The 16,369-nt window shown below is 46.7% G+C and overlaps 1 protein-coding gene across 7 annotated transcripts in view; it reads left to right on the top strand.

Annotated features, from left to right (window-relative positions):
- The window catches only part of DPP6 (dipeptidyl peptidase like 6), an 807,813-nt gene that overhangs the window by 562,757 nt on the left and 228,687 nt on the right, over nucleotides 1-16,369 (top strand). For all 7 annotated transcript variants that reach the window (XM_073334581.2, XM_073334585.2, XM_073334583.2 and 4 more), the window contains 2 exons: nucleotides 2,635-2,729; nucleotides 8,127-8,201. In XM_073334581.2, the coding sequence (XP_073190682.1) occupies nucleotides 2,635-2,729; nucleotides 8,127-8,201 (170 nt within the window). The remainder of the gene's footprint in view (nucleotides 1-2,634; nucleotides 2,730-8,126; nucleotides 8,202-16,369) is intronic.

Genomic DNA, 16,369 nt, shown 5'->3' with positions numbered 1-16,369 from the left:
CTTGTCAGTTTGTGTTATGGTCTGAGAAATAAGTACTAATTATTAATAAACCTACAGACCCATTTGATTAATAATATACTTCACCTATGTGTTCAAAAGGATTGAAGTTCTGGAACAGCCTTCCCAGGGGAGCAATGTGGGCAAAACACCTAACTGGCTTCAAGACTGAGCTTGATAAGTTTATGGAGGGGATGGTATGATGAGACTGCTTACAATGGCATGTAGCCGATCTGCGACTGCTAGCAGCAAATACCTACAGTGGCCAGTGATGGGACACTAGATGGGGAGGACTCTGAATTACTACAGAGAATTCTTTCCCAGGTATCTGACTGGTGGGTCTTGCCCACATGCTCAGGATCTAACTGATCGCCATATTTGGGGTTGGGAAGGAATTTTCTCCTGATCAGATTGGCAGAAACCCTGCGGGAAGTGACCCTTCCTCTGTAGCATGGGACACAGATCACTTGCAGATTTAAACTAGTTGTAAATGGTGAATTTCCTGTAACTTGAAGTCTTTAAACCATGATTTGAGGACTTCAATAACTCAGATGGAGGTTACGGATCTATTACAGGAGTGGGTGACCTGCAATGTGCAGGAGGTCAGACTAGATGATCATGATGGTCCCTTCTGACCTTAAGGTCTCTGAGTCAAGCTTCCAGTTGGGGGTCAGGGTTTAATAATCAATTTACTTAGAAATTAGAAAATATCTTAATACTTTGAATGGTGTATCTGACCACACTTAAAGTTGGCCTGTTGTATACTGAATAGAATATATAATTGAAAGATCTCGCACGTTGCTACATAACACAACGACGAGTCCGGTGGCACCTTAAAGACTAGCAGATTTATTTGGGCGTAAGCTTTCGTGGGTAAAAACCCACTTCTTCAGATGCATGGAGTGAAAATTACAGATACAAGCATAAATATACTGGCACATGAAGAGAAGGGAGTACTTTACAAGTGGAGAACCAGTGTTGACAAGGCCAATTCAATCAGGGTGGATGTGGTCCACCCCAATAATTGATGAGGAGGTGTCAATACCAAGAGAAATTGGTATTGACATCTTGGTATCTCTTGGTATACTTATTTTATACATTATGCCAATTAAATTTCAATGGTATTTTATTCAAATGGAGAAGATGGTTTGCAAGCAGATATAGAAATATGCTAAGCAACGTTACTTATACTAATAATGTTGTACACTTAAACAATACTTTCTATCCAGAATAGAGGTGCATAGAGCAGATGGCTTTTGAATTTGGATTAGATTTAGTCTAGAATTTGAGGCCAGAATAAGGCTAGAGTTTAGATTCAGGTTTGGATTTGACAGTCTTGGAATCTTGTGAGCTGTTCTCATAAGACTTTGCCCCAAGCTGGTAGAATTCTCATGAGACTACCTGATCACATTGGGCTGAAATCTCTTAAATGCGGTTGCATCCAAAACAAAAAAAGGCTTCACTTGGCCCAGGCTAGGGTTTAAATTAGTGAAAGGAGAAGTTGAGGGAACAATCAGCTCCCTTCCTCCCCAAGCTAGTCAATGGGGGGCTAGTATCAGAGGGGAAGCTGTGTTAGTCTGTATCCACAAAAACAATGAGGAGTCCGGTGGCACCTTAAAGACCAACAGACTTATTTGGGCATAAGCTTTCATGGGTAAAAAACCCCACTTCTTCAGATGCAGTGGGGTTTTTTACCCACAAAAGCTTATGCCCAAATGAATCTGTTAGTCTTTAAGGTGCCACCGGACTCCTCAAATGAGTGGCTAGAAACTCTGAAGGGGAGGGGCACCCCCTGCATCCCCTCAGCGTGTATTCTCCTCCCCCTTCAACTGGGACTGTCCCAGTCATTGCCGGATCGATCAATTTCCCCACCTGTTGAGGCAGGTTTGTGGCATTTTAAGACAGGAAGTGAAGAATTGCTTCCCTAATTTAAACTGGAAGGGGGAATTTAGGCAGCTAGAATAATAGCCCAAGTTCTTAATTCAGCTAGGTCTGAAAAGTGTCATGGGATCTTTTAATGATAAAGTGGTCAGGACCTCAGTTTTAGGTTTTATTTGAAAGGTGCAGTCTCCAGCAGCATGCTCCACTGGAATGCAAGGACATTACTGACTCTAGAGAAGAGATCTACCTTCAAACACCCTTTTGTGCAGTACCATGATTTTTCTCCGGTGTTCTCCCATCAAAGTACTGATCAAGCCCAACCCTCATCTAAAGGACCCTCACAAACCTCACGACCTTCCTGTCATTGCTTTGACCTGGCTTTCTGTAAAATAAACGTGTAGCACTCTCCCTCCTGCTCTGCGCATGTCTATGTGTATATAATTAAAAAATCGGAACGAAAACACTTCCCTGCACACATTTCTCCCCCTGGACAGAGGATGAGAGAACAGAAACATCACAGATGTTAGTCATGTTACTTAATGCACTTCTGGAAGGAACTCAGAGACAACAGTCATGAGCAGGTTTTTAGACCCTATACAGAATAGATTAGAATAAGTGTGGTATAAGAACACTAAATAGAATAGAAACTAGCAGTTCTTTTTGGGACAAATCCATAGTTAGTTCTACATAAATAAACAACTTTGCTGGCTAAAATCTGTCCAATTTCCTTAATGTTCTTTTTTCTTTTTCCTGCAGATAAAGAATTCATTTATAGAAACCAGAATGGCACTGTGATCCTGCGGAATGTTGAAACAAACAATTCAATGGTATTAATAGAAAACAAAAAAATCGTAAGTATCTTCTTTAATAAGCAGAATAATTTCACAGTTTTCTTGCATTCAGGTCAATAAAGTAGAAAATGATGTTTAATTTTCAACTTCATGTATTGCCAAACAGAATACTATGGACTAAGCAACTACAGATAATGTGAAATAGAATCTGTGCTTTCTTTATTAAGCCAGAAGCTCAGTTTCCTTCTGTTTGCAGAAAACTCTCTACTACAGGTATTTGAAGCAAGCCTTGCATATCATATGTCGCTGAAAGAGAAATACCTTAGGCTTTTACACAGTTACTTTAAAGAACTTTGCAATTATATATTTATAATTTGCTTTACACTGCTAGGACTGATTCTTTCCCCCCTCCCCACACACACAAATATTTCTTCAAACACTTGGGAGATGCTGATTTCATTTGCACAGAGTTTGAACTGGAATGAAATTATTAAAAGAAATTTTGTTTAAAACATCTGGAGCAATGTAATGGGGTTACTGCATGTCAGGTTACAGGGAAAAATCAAATGGGTTATGGGAATAAGGTGTTAGTAAGGGGTTCCTGTAGTAAGTTGAGAGAACCAATTGATGCATAAGACAGAATTGTATCTATGTAGAAGATAATGGAAAAGTTTTGTAACATTAAATCATATTCCAAATTAACCCAGCATGATGACGAAGCTAACATGTTAAATACCAGAATATTATCAACACTTGCTGTAAAAATGAATAGATCTAGTTAGTAAAAGACAATTGCCTGACATTAAAAGTACACTTGTATTTACAGCGGTAATGAAAGATGAACCTCATTGTCGTTCTAAAATTAATGCTCATGCATTTGAGCTGAAGACATTCTGGATGAGAAGCTAATACTGCAAATTAATATCATTCACCACTCCACTATAGACAAGAGATCCCTGTCACTTTGGATGACCTGTTCTGCCTATCTCATCTCTACCGTGCACTCTGGTTCAGATCATTCCCACACAATTGTAACCGTCAAGGGGACACCAGAGGCATTTAAACACCTCAGTCAGGAACACGATATAAATACCTATCTAAACTGGTGTGAAAGGTGCAGAAGACCTCAAACCCCAAAACTGTATTGGAGGGAGCAGAACTGAATATCAGTGGCATCTTGCCTTCTTCTCTGATGTTGTGAAAGCCCTTCTGGAGATATAACCCTGATAGGATTAACTCTTCTAGTCATTCATCCCCTCCTGCTGCGTTTTTGAGGCCAGGCAAGGATGAGGAGACACAGCAGCAATGCTCTAATGGTTTTTAAACTTTACTGCAGCCTGCACCCCTTTGGTTCTCAAAATATATTCTCGCACCCCTTATCAAAAATTGTTGAAGTAGGTCAGTTCTTTAAACCTAGATATATTTTTGTTTGTATATTACAGTAATCGTTAAAAATATATCATGTTAATAAATACATAGGTTTGATTAAACAAAGTAGTTGTATTTATGTGCCTGTGCTTAATTTGTGTTTTCGATGATTAACCTTCTAAAAATATCTGGCATGTCTCGCACCCCCAGAAAGGGCATCTCGCACCCCCAGGGAGTGCATGCACCCCAGGTTAAGAACCACTGCTACATGGAGTTGCCTTGGAAGGCAGAAAGCAAGGTGGCTTGGGGGATATTGCTGAGAGTCTGATCCTCTGTGCAGATGCCCCAGTCCTCTGCTAATACATCCAGATATGTAGAATTTCTCCCTTTTGCTGCACCCGAATCCCTTCAGAAAAGACTATGTAGCAGAAAGCCTGCTGCCTCAAAGCTACAGTGTTTATTACCTAACTTTCCCCCCCATATAGGAGGGATTGGGCTTTCTCTTATCCATATGCACCATCCTCCCCATGCTAAGCCATTTTGCTCTAAGTTGCACTGACTGGAAACATCCTTCAAGAGGCCATTTTGCCAGCCAACAATCGCATTCCCATATGCAGGGGAATCCCCACATGGCTGGTAGAGCTGCTTTTCTGCCTGCTTTGCAGGGCTGGAATGGTGCAAAACACCATCAAAGAATCCACTGCCCTTTGGCATCAAACTTTTGTTCCTCTAAGTTTTGGTGCAGTCAAAGGTTCTTCTCCTTCCAAGATCCCAGAAATATGTCTGGTCACAAAAGCAGAACAAAGCTAAGGTACGTTTAACATAATTGCCTAACAGCTATTAAAAAGAGCACTGGAAATTGTGGACTGAATTTTGCCACCCAACCCCCCCGCCCCCAAGAAAGCCTTGTTCAGAAACCTGTTTGGCTTCAAGAAAATACTAAAACCACATTCCATATTGACTTCACGCTGCAGTAATCTCAAATTTCCTCATACATAGTTCTAGCACAGTGTCAATGTGTTAAATATGCCTAAAAGATCTGCCTAAAAGCAATATTGAGGTACTGTCTTCAAGCTTTTTATCATTGTGCTATATCCAGCTTTAAAGGCCACATGTTTTCATTTTACCTTCACACCTTGCTACGTCTCCGAGGCTGTACTGTTTTACCATAACTTTGTCCACAAGCAGACACTGCATAGCTAATTACGTCAATGACTGATTCCCTGGCACCTTTACAAAGTAAACCACAGAAATTCAGTTGAACCACAGAAATTCATATCAGGGAGCTAAGAAGGGGAGAATAAATAAACCGCATCTGCCTTCAAGGACATACCACTAGTGTCCTGATGTGTATTTTAGACCTGTGGAATAAGGGTTTGGTCGTGGTTTTCATGTTTCAGCTTGCAACAGAGCCAATAGTCATCCAGCTCTTTCTTTGTTTAGTAGTGCAACTCTACAATATGACAAATATTTCATGCTTTCCTCCTAGGAAACCCCCATGTTTGTTTTTTTTCCCTATTCATTTCCCACCAGCCTCAAAGGCCACATGCTGAGGTGCCTCTGTTCCCTGACAATGACTGTTGAATGGAATTTTCTCCAGAACCTATCGGTTGTGCCTTTCGGGTCAGTGCGGAGCACGGTCACACAGTATATGCTCCCTCTAATATGGCCTAAGAGCACCATCAGCCCATGAACAGACCGAGGCTTGTTTTCATCCATTCTCTGCATGACAGCACCACGTGTTGGATCTAGACCAGTAGGCTGTCTCTGTTGAATACTTTCTGCCAACTGCATATAATAATTGTTCCTATAACTGCTCTATGCTGTTATTCCCACGGAGAGCATCATCTGTGCTCTGTGTAGAGGAATAGACTAGATTCCTTTAATAGCTGACTCTTCTTAGCTGAATTCATATGAGTTTTATTTTCTATGGCTTCAAATAGCCTTTCACTGTCTGCTTTTTATTCCATAGGTTCTTAGTTTTTGGCCATACCATAAAAGAAAGATAGTCTCCAGACTAGCTCTCCTTCCAACCCCCAATCCCCTACTACTTTGATTTCCCCCCCAAAAATATTTAATTCTGCAGATCACCAACGTGGGTTCTCCAGCCCAATTGATGGCAGTCCATGGACCTGGTATGAGAACCCCGCTCTACCTTATTCAGATGTTACAATAACACTGTGACTTGCAATAACTTTTGATGGTAAGGTATGCAGGACCTCACACAATATTCTGAATGTGGCTTCCTTTGTTTGGCTCTAGAAGATCTTCCTCTCTATTACATTGGGCCCCTGTCTCTAAACTCTGCAGAGCTGTATTCGCTTACTCTTTACTGCTTCTCGTGCCCTGTGCTGGAGGTTTTAGATCTGTTCTTTGTGGAAGAGCCTTTTCCCATGTGCTGTTTTATCATATAGCCACTGAAGGAACATCTAATTTTTGATTGTTTTTCCTTTGTCTCACTACCTCAAACTGTATTGTATAAGCATCGTATCTGTTTATGCTTCTAGACTGCCTAGTTTGTCATGGATTTTATTATCCATCTTATTTACATTGACTTATTCCTTCTATCCCATCCACCCCCTTCTTTCATCCTAGTCTTGTGTCAGAACTACTTTCATTGTCTTGGCACAGATTCCTTCCTTCGCATTATTAATATATCAGCAAACAAACTCTGTCTTTATGCTGACAGTGCTGCCTGGCACACTCCTACAGACACCCCTCTAGTCTAAACTGCTTTCAGTTCTCACTGCCCTCTGCCTTTGGATAGCTCATCTGATTCTTAATGCACTCGTGCAACTCGAACCCGCTCTCTGACCTTGTGAAGGACTTTTTTGTGTGATACCGTCCGCTTGCACTATGTCCAAGATCCTACTTCATTGTGTTTCTTGGTAATATCTCAAAGAATTCTGTCCAATTTGTTATGTGGAAGAAAAGGATTTAAAAGCATGAGGATAAAAGACATATTAGAGTGACCTCTCTTTGGCCTGTTGGAGCTGGCACTGCATATTAAAACCACAGAGGAAAGGGGAAGGGACATCCTGCACTAGACAAATTATAAGCAGAGGAGGGAAGAGACATCTCCAGACCAGTATCAGGAGCTGCTGTATATTAACGGTAATGCTAGGGCTAATTTTAGTCATGGCCCTCAGGAAAGGCTGGCACGTAAACTACATCACCCCAGAACCAACCTTGGGAGACATGGTGACTCAGAGACCCCTGTGAGGAACAATCCCTACTCTGATTCTGCATTGCTCTCACTAGGGGTGGGTGGCAGTATGTTTTATGGTTGGCCTGTACCAGCAGTGATTTACTATTCCTCCACCCCTGTTTGGTGGCTCAGATACCTCGACCAGTGACTGTGGATAATTGGGTGGAACCAAGGCTTTTCCTATTGCTTCTCATTCACTTCCTGCCCTTCAGCTACAGGGAGGAAGTAAAAAAATAAGTAGGCCTGTTTACTCCTATGCTGTCAGCTCCAAGATAGCCTGCATAGGCATGCAAGGGGGGTTCTTACTCCATGGGGCAGGCACATAACCCAAGTCACAATGTAGCTTTTATGCAGCACCAGCAGTGTGTTGGGCATGTCCCAGGTATAGAAGATGGCAGGGGTTCCTGCCTCAGGAGTTTACAAACAAAGGAGAAGACAACAACACAGGCTCAGCCTCTGAGGGGAAGAGAAGGACAGAGTCCTCTCCAGTTTTTACTATCCTGTGTTTTCTGTCCCCATCCTGACATGCATTTGCACCTACTTCCCACTCCATCAGCTTTTTGCATAGGACTACACATATGTGGTACTGTAGATGGATCTTAGTGTGAGGGAAGGAAATGAGCAGGGGAGAAAAACACATGAGTGAGACATGGTACTGTGCCTCCACAGGGTGTGCAGGTGTAAGGGCATATGCACAGATGTGTATAATCTGTTCACCTTTTTATCAAGACAAAGTAGGATTTACAAGTGTCTTCTAAAAAAATGAAGTCAGACAATACTTCCCTCCCTCCCTCCCCCCATGACGAGCATGAAAATAGTTTGACATATGAGGCTTTAGAACTACAAAATCTCTTGTATTTTAACATCTGATTATTTTTTAGGAGTCCTTAAAGGCCATTCGCTATGAAGTGTCACCTGATCGGGAGTATGCGCTTTACGCATTTGACGTTGAACCAGTAAGTACATCGATTTCATCGACAATATACATTAAAAATTAATCACTTTTTCCCTTTGATTCTGATACAATATTTAATTTCATTCATCATTACAAAACAAAGAAAGAAAGAAAAGCCCCTCACTGCCATAAAATATATCCTCCAGGTGTGTGTCACTGCCATCTAATAGAGGGGAAAGGTATAAATAACACCATGGGGTAACACTGTCAATGCCAGAGTTTTATAAGGTTTGGGAGCGAGATTGTAAGGATATGTCTTTGCTACAAGGATTTCTGTTCCCCTTTAGTGTAATTCTTTTCCATGACTCCTTTCTCAGTCACTCTATAAATTTCTTCCTAAGAGCAAAAAGCAACTGTCAGTGTCTCCCACAACTGAAATAATACATTAATTATAGTATCACTGTTCCCAGCGCTGCAGTAAGGTTGAGCTATTACTTTCATTATAAAGCCCTTTTTTCAGAGATTTATACATAAATCATCCATAAAAATTCACCCCAGGCTACTACTAAGTTTTAGATTAGGGGTTTTTTTTTTAATTTTTTCAAGTTAAAAGGAAAAAAACCTGTAGTTTGGTCACTTTTAAATGATCATTAAATAAGAGGAAACGAGACATTGCCTGGCTCCGGATGCTCTTTTTGGGCTTCCATAATGTTTCGTTTTCCTTTTAAACCTTGTATGTATAAAATCTGAAAGTTCTGAATGATGGGTGTGTGGTCCTATCTGGGGATGCTATAAGCATACAAGTTTTGCTTTCAGAGTTTACAGTAGCACCAGAACCTCACAGTGGAAATCATTCAGTCTGTGCCTGTTGTGGAGGGGTTGTTGTTTTTTTTCCTGTATAATGACATAATTACCCAAAGGACCAGCACGTTTCTGCGGCTTTAGTCGAGGTTGTAACCCTGGTTCTCATTTCACTTAGTCCAATATCTTCGTTGGAGTTATTCCTAGTCCCCAGTGGAGTAAGGAACAGGAGAGTCATGCCTGGTGCTGTTAGATAAAGGTCAGGTAAAATTGTGGTGGAATCTTTAAAGGTGATTTTAAAGGCTGCTTGATGTGGGATGCTGCCTGGTGGAAAATGGTCCTTAGCGCAGATTTCACTGTATGCTACTTTGCAACCTTTCTTACTGTACATTTCCCCAGAAGGTTAGTACAGTTCAGAGTGAGCCATTCCAGACTTTGGAAGGGAATAGAAATTTCTTAAATTAAAAAATACTGACACTGTGAAAACTGCCTAATGCTATGCTTACCCAAGCAAGCAGAATCTGCACCCTCTGGCCGGTGTCTCTGATAATTATGACAGATATGGAGTAAAAGAGTGGATTAGATACTGCCAGTAAAAATGCTGGGCCCACATTGTCCCCTTTTGGGGTTAAACATCATGAAAAGGCTCGGGGGGAAAAAACTCCCACGATGTGTCTTAGTTTTCTTCAAATTCTTCTGAGAGTGAGGGTGGAGTTTGCATCCCTGCATAAGAAGCAGCAAAGCCAACAGATCCCCATTCTCCTGAAATCTGCACAGACCTCAGAAGATATACAAGAGGCCAGGATCCTTTTACACAGTAGCTCTGTGACTCTACCCGGTTCTCTGTGACTTGCCCAGTTCAGGGGCCGTTGCAGATCAAACCAGGTTCCCTGTTTTCAGCAGAATTCCTGTTGTAAGGGAGAGGCAAGGTGCATTCCTTCCACTGGCCCCCTCCCCTCTCCACATTTGCAACCTCAGTTCCATGAAGGGTTCTCAGTAGGCTCCCAGGCAGGAGTTTGACAGTGGTGTGGAGGTGGAGAACCCTGCCCAAGGATGGATGGATGGATGGATGGATGGAGGATTCTGTCCGCATGCAGAAGTAAGGAGCACCATCTCTTCATGGTTTGCGCTCCCTCCTGATGCCTCATGCCATCAGAAAAGGAAAATGCTAGGTTTAAGGATGGAGAGTCACCCTTTGCAAAGATGTCAGAATGTTTCACACTTGTGATTTTACAGCCATTTGTATGTAATCTGTATCTCTGCTTTTACTGCTTTTACTGATCCCTGTTTACAAATCTGGACTCGTAAGTTAGGATGCTCCTTTCTAAATTTGAATGTTCAAAGGATTTTTTAGGTATCACAAGCAGTTATTTGGGCATCTAAGTGCTGATCTGCATTACTAGATGTGACATTAGGCCTCCAACCTTGTAACTTGTTCTCTACAACATGGTCATATATGAGATTATTATAGCAACAGTTTCCTATTCAAGAGTATTTGTATGTTCAGTAGAAACCTCCAGTTCTTAAAGGGAGCTGCACGGGTTCCTTATTTTGCATCCTGAAAGATTATTGAATTTTGCTCTTGAGTAATGTACCCATAAACCATGTTTGTGGCTCCTTGATTAGCGGAATGTAGCTAACTATTCAGTTAATTCTCCAGATATATTGTCATTTTATATATAGACTGCAATTGTAAATGACTGCACATATTAGTAAACTTTTCTCACTTACTGTCTTAGGATCGGATGAAATTAAAATTGTGTTGGTTTCTATAATGCAAAAGCTCCAAGTAATTGATTCCTGGGAATTTTGGTGGTTGTTTGTGATGCAAAAGTCAAAAAGGAGATTTCAGTGAAACTGTTAGAAACATTTTCATCATATTTCAGTTTAAATCTACAAATCTTTTCAAAACAGATTTTTGCTTATACATATATAATCACTTAGCATTTGAAAATTACTAGGTTATTCTTTATATTTTTGATCATTAGAGTATGATACAGTACATTTTAGATATATGTTTTGTATTGTGACAGGGTCAGGCCACATGGCTACAGGAGAGTAATTTTTTTTTGAAGCAAAAAAGGTGGTTTTTTTTTATTTGCATAACACACTTACAAAACAAAACAACAGCATATTCAATGTGTAACACAGCAACCAATCACAATTGTTTTCTCATTAGCTTTAGGGGAGGGAAGTGTTCAAGCTTGCCTGGGCCCAGAGCGGGGGGTTTCCTCGACTCTCGTGGTCTTCCACCCTTCCGAGTTACCTGGTGGCCCAGAGCGAGGGGGCTTCATCGACTCTCAAGGTCTGCCACCCCCTCGAGTTACCTGGCGCCACGCCCGAGTGTCACCAACAGTTCCCTCTTCTGAAAGCACCCAACAAAAGGGGCCGGCTGTGCGGTGGACAACCCGGAGGGAGGCACGTGCACCCACGTGAGAAAGGACCCCTCTAAGGTGGTGGTGTCCGCAGCAGCAATGGCTGGGGCTGGGGTCCCTTACTCTCTCCCCCAATCAAAGGGTCAAAACAAAGGAAGCCGGACGGGGACACCGAGCAGAGAGCCTTGGACAGCTCCTCAAAAGCATCAAGGGAGTTGGTGGACGCTGCCCAGAGGAACTCCGCCCAGATACGTGAACTGACCGAGGATCGGAAAATGGCCCCACAGTCACAGGAAACTCCATCGGCCAACCTCCTCTCTCTGGTTTTATAGATGGCCGTTTTAGCCAGGGCCAGGAGGAGGTTAACTAGGATATCCCGTGACTTTGTGAGGCCACGGATGGGGAGTGCATAAATAAAAAGGTGAGGGGAAAAATGCAACCAAAAACGTAATAAAAGATTTGTGAGGAGCTGGAACAGGGGCTGTAGCCTGGCGCACTCCAAATATACGTGCGCCAGGGTTTCCCTCACACCGCAAAAGGGACAAGTATCTGGGATGGGGTTGAACTGCGCCACGTACGTGCCCGTGCTCACAGCTCCGTGAAGGAGCCGCCAACTGATGTCCCCAACAGGCCTCGGAACCAAGGTGGAATATAGGCTGGCCCACCGGGGCTGCTCACCCTCCAAAGGTGGCAGAAGGTCTCGCCACTTTGTGTCGGGGCGGGACACTAGGGTGAGGGCGTGAAACGTGTGGAGCACGAGCGTGTATAGATGTTTCCTTGGCACAGTTTGGAAGCATACCGGCTGCAGTAAAGGGGTCGGGGGTCAATTGGGTCTACAGGGCAGGGGTCCAATTAAAAGGTCTGGCGGGCCTGGAGTAGAGGGTGGGTGGGGCGTGCCCTCGAGCAGGACCCGATTGAGGTAAGCTCTAGCAGCGGGTGGCAAAGCGGCCTTCACCCCCTGAAGTACGTGCCGGGGGGTACGAGGTCTGGAGAGCCCCATGCGCTGAGCGAGCATCAGGGGATCCAGGCAGTCTCCCCGGTCATAGTCTAGGAGGTCTCTGACTCTCATGACTTCTGCCAGGATCAAGCTCTGGCGCACCGAGCGGGACTCCGCCACCTGCACATGGAGCTGGGGGTTGTGTAGCAGGGGCTCCGCGAGGAGATCTGCCCCCTCGGTGGCTGCCACGGACCTGGTCGTTAAAAACCGTTTCCAAGTCCGGAGGAGGTCCTGGTAGAAGACCGGCAGCCCGGAGAGGTCTCGCGGAAGACCTCCCAGACAGAGATAAAAGAACTGCCGGTCATATCGGAGCCCTCGGATGTGGCACAGGATGGCATGCGCCAGTATGCTCCACGCCGAACTGCCTGCACTATCAAGGAGCCTCTGTAGGGCCTGGAGGCGGAAGATGCAGACCTGAGTGTGCAGACACTTCAGGCCCTGTCCTCCTTCCTTCAGGGGTAGATGAAGAACCCCTACAGGGGCCCAGTGCATTCCTGACCAAAAGAACCCCAGAATCAATGTCAGGAAACCCGGGGCCAGAGCCAGGGTGTTGAGCCGGTACCAGAGCGTGGACAGGACTAGTTGGTTAAGCACCAGTGCTCTCCCTCGGAGGGAGAGACATCGGAGTAGCCTCATCCATTTCCGGATCCGCTCTATCACCCCGCCCTCTAAATTTTGCCAGTTCTCTGGTGGGGAAGGGTGCGTGGCGGAAAGGTAAACGCCGAGATAGAGCAGTGGACCTGCACTCCACCGAATGGTCTGAAGCGCGGGTGGGAGGGAGCTTACCTGCCGCCAGTCCCCCACCGCCAAGCCAGAGCTCTTGACCCAGTTGACTCGGGCGGAGGAGGCTGCCGAATAGATGGCCTGGCATGCCTCCACTCGCGCCAAGTCGCCCGGGTCCTGGACCACAAGGAGTACGTCATCGGCGTACGCCGACAGGACCAGCCGCAGCTCCGGCTCCCTCAGCATCAACCCTGTCAACCTCCTGCGGAGGAGACAGAGGAAAGGCTCGATCACCAGAGCGTACAGCTGGCCTGAGAGGGGGCACCCCTGCCGTACTCTTCGCCCGAAGCTGACCGGTTCAGTCAGGGTCCAGTTGAGCCTAACCAAACACTCCGCGGAGGCATACAGCACCCGGAGAAAACTCACAAACTGAGGTCCAAATCCAAAAGCCTGCAGAGTGCTCAGGAGGTACCCATGGTCTACTCTATCGAATGCCTTCTCCTGATCAAGAGACAGGAGGGCGAACGACAGACCATCTCTCCGCCCGAGTTCCAAAAGGTCTCGGACTAGAAATAGGTTGTCAAAAATGCTGCGACCCGGGACAGTATAGGTCTGGTCTGGGTGGATCACGTGCGCCATCACGGACCCTAGCCGCAGCGAGATTGCTTTCGCTACGATTTTGTAATCCGTGCTAAGGAGTGAGACGGGACGCCAGTTTCGTGAATCACGGAGGTCCCCCTTCTTCGGCAACAAGGCGAGCACCGCTCGCCTGCACGACAGAAGGAGGACCCTGCTCTGCAAGGACTCAGCCCAGACAGTGACTAGGTCTGGGCCGAGGATGTCCCAGAACGCGTGGTAAAACTCCACGGTCAGCCCGTCCATGCCTGGAGATTTATTGGTGGGCATGCGATGGAGGGCTTCCGAGAACTCGGCCAGGGTGAGAGGCAGCTCCAGCCAGTCTCAGTCGCCCATGCTGACTGTGGGGAATTCCTTCCAGAGCACCCTGCAAGCGCCAGGATCGGTTGGATCCGGGGAGAAAAGGCTTGTGTAGAAGTCACGGGCCCTCCCACACATCTCCTCCGGATCCGTGAGGGGGGTGCCATCTTCCGCTAGAAGGCAGGTGACGTGTTGGCCCCCCTCGTTTTTTCCAGGGCATAGAAGAAGTGGGAGCCGCGGTCCATCTCCCGAAGGAGGCGGATGCGGGACCGAACAAAGGCACCTCGGGCCCGGTGGTTCTCGAGGGCCTGGAGCTCCTCCCGCTTCTCCCGGCACGCTCCGCAGAGGGACGGGTCCTCGGGATCGGCGGCCAGGCGCCTCTCCATCTCTAAGACCTCCCATTCCAACTGCTCCATCGCCGCATTTCACCGTCAGCTGGTGCCCCGAGTGTAGTCACGGCAGAAGAGCTTGGCGCGCACGTTCCCGAGATCCCACCATCGCCGCACCGAGGGAAAGGCACGCCACTGCTCTCGCCAGGCCAGCCAAAACTCCCGGAAGGACATCACAAAGCTCTCGTCCTCCAACAGGCTGTTATTAAAGTGCCAATAGGCCGGCCCCGGTCTCTTTGCACGGAGGGAGACCGTTACGGTGGCTAAATGATGGTCGGAGAATGAGGCCGGCCGAATGGTGGAGGAATGGGCCTGTGAAAGATGGAAACGGGATAAGTAAATACGGTCCAACCGAGAGTGGTGTGACCGATGGGCCTCCACCCGGACAAAAGTGAACGTGGAAGTGTCATCTGGGTGATGGTCACGCCAGACGTCCACTAGGGAGTGATGTTCGACTATTCCTCGGAGAATGTTCGCGGCGGCTGGGCTCGGCTCGGCCCCTGAGCGGTCCTGTTCCTTGAGGGTGGTGTTAAAGTCCCCTCCCAGGACCAGGCACTCGTGTGAATCTAGGGTGCCGAGAAAGTCGGACACCCGCTGATAGAATTGTGGCTGCTTTGGGCTCGTTTGTGGGGAATAGATGTTCACAAGGTTGATCACGAGCCCCTCCATATGGACTCGAAGGTGCAGCAGGTGGCCCAGCATGGCCTCAGTGACCCCTAGCACCTCGGGCCGTAGGGTGGGGGAGAACAGGGTTGCCACTCCAGCTTGCCAAGTCGTGAAGTGGCTAAAGTGTACCCCATCCCCCCACTCCAGCCGCCACCTGTCCTCGACGGTCGGATCCGGATGGGTCTCCTGCAGGAAAGCTACAGAGTACCCCCCTTCCCGAAGGTCAGAGAGCACCTGGGACCTGCGGAGAGCCATCCTACAGCCCCTGGTGTTCAAGGTTGCAATAATGAGAGGCGTCATGCGGAGGGCTGGGGGGGGGGTGGGTTTCTTATTGGTGGGGGTGTTCGTGGCATTGTGAGCAGGGAGAGACGGGGAGACACCGGAAGGAGGAGGGGGGAGGGAGAAGCAGATTAACCGCTCCTCCCTGCTGGGCTGCAGGCGGGGGCGGGGTGGTGGTACCAAACGGGTTGGACTGGAAGGGGGGGAAAACAAGAATTGGGGTCCGGTAATAGGGGCAAGCTGTGGGATAAACAGTCCCGGGGGGGGGAGGGTTGGACCCACGCACGTTTGTCCAAAAAGTCTCGTTTGGTCGGCTGTTATGTCCAGTCCGAAAGGCAAAGTTCAAAGCAAACAGCTGGATCCGAGGCAGATGGCAGGTTGCCAGCAGGGACAGATGGCGGGGGGGCCGTGACAGTTGTAATAAAGTTGTGGGGGGCACCGGTGGATCGGGGGGCAGCTCCATGCCACACCCCCTGTGCCGCTACAAACGCAATTAAGCCACAGTCAAACTCCCCTCCACGAGAGTATAATTCAAAAAGTTACTCAGTCTTACGGCCCCCTCCACAATGATTTGTAGCTTTCCTGGGTGATTTCTTCTGTCTGCTATCTTCTTCTTCTCCAGCTGTGTTGGCTGTGTTCCAAGGCTTTTGGCAGACCGAGAAGAATTGCAGAAATAAGCTGACAGCAAAACGGCTGGGTCTGGGGGCTTCCACTCCCCCCTCCGGATAGTGGGTCGGCAATCTTCCCCCCCTCCTGCGGGGATTTCAGCTGAGGCAAATAGCTGCGCCCGGGAGCAGGCGTGGCAGGGGGTGCTGGCGGCAAGTTGGCAGCTGACCAGCACTCAACAGCAGCAGAAAACGGCAGAAAGATAAGACGAAACAAAAAAGTGTCTGGCCCGGTCCGGGGGGAGAACTAAGGCAGGCTCAAAAAGTAAGAAAAATCCAGGCCAGGGGGCTTTAGGAAAGAATAGAAAGCAGGTAGCTAAGGAGCAAGCGAGGGACGTTCCGTTTCCCAACAGGGAAGGTTCTAGAACAATCCGGAACCTTCTGGAGACAATTAAGAC

Source organism: Lepidochelys kempii, chromosome 2 (genome assembly GCF_965140285.1).
Source record: "Lepidochelys kempii isolate rLepKem1 chromosome 2, rLepKem1.hap1, whole genome shotgun sequence".
NCBI lineage: Eukaryota > Metazoa > Chordata > Testudines > Cheloniidae > Lepidochelys > Lepidochelys kempii.
This window is presented reverse-complemented; position numbering and strand designations above follow the sequence as displayed.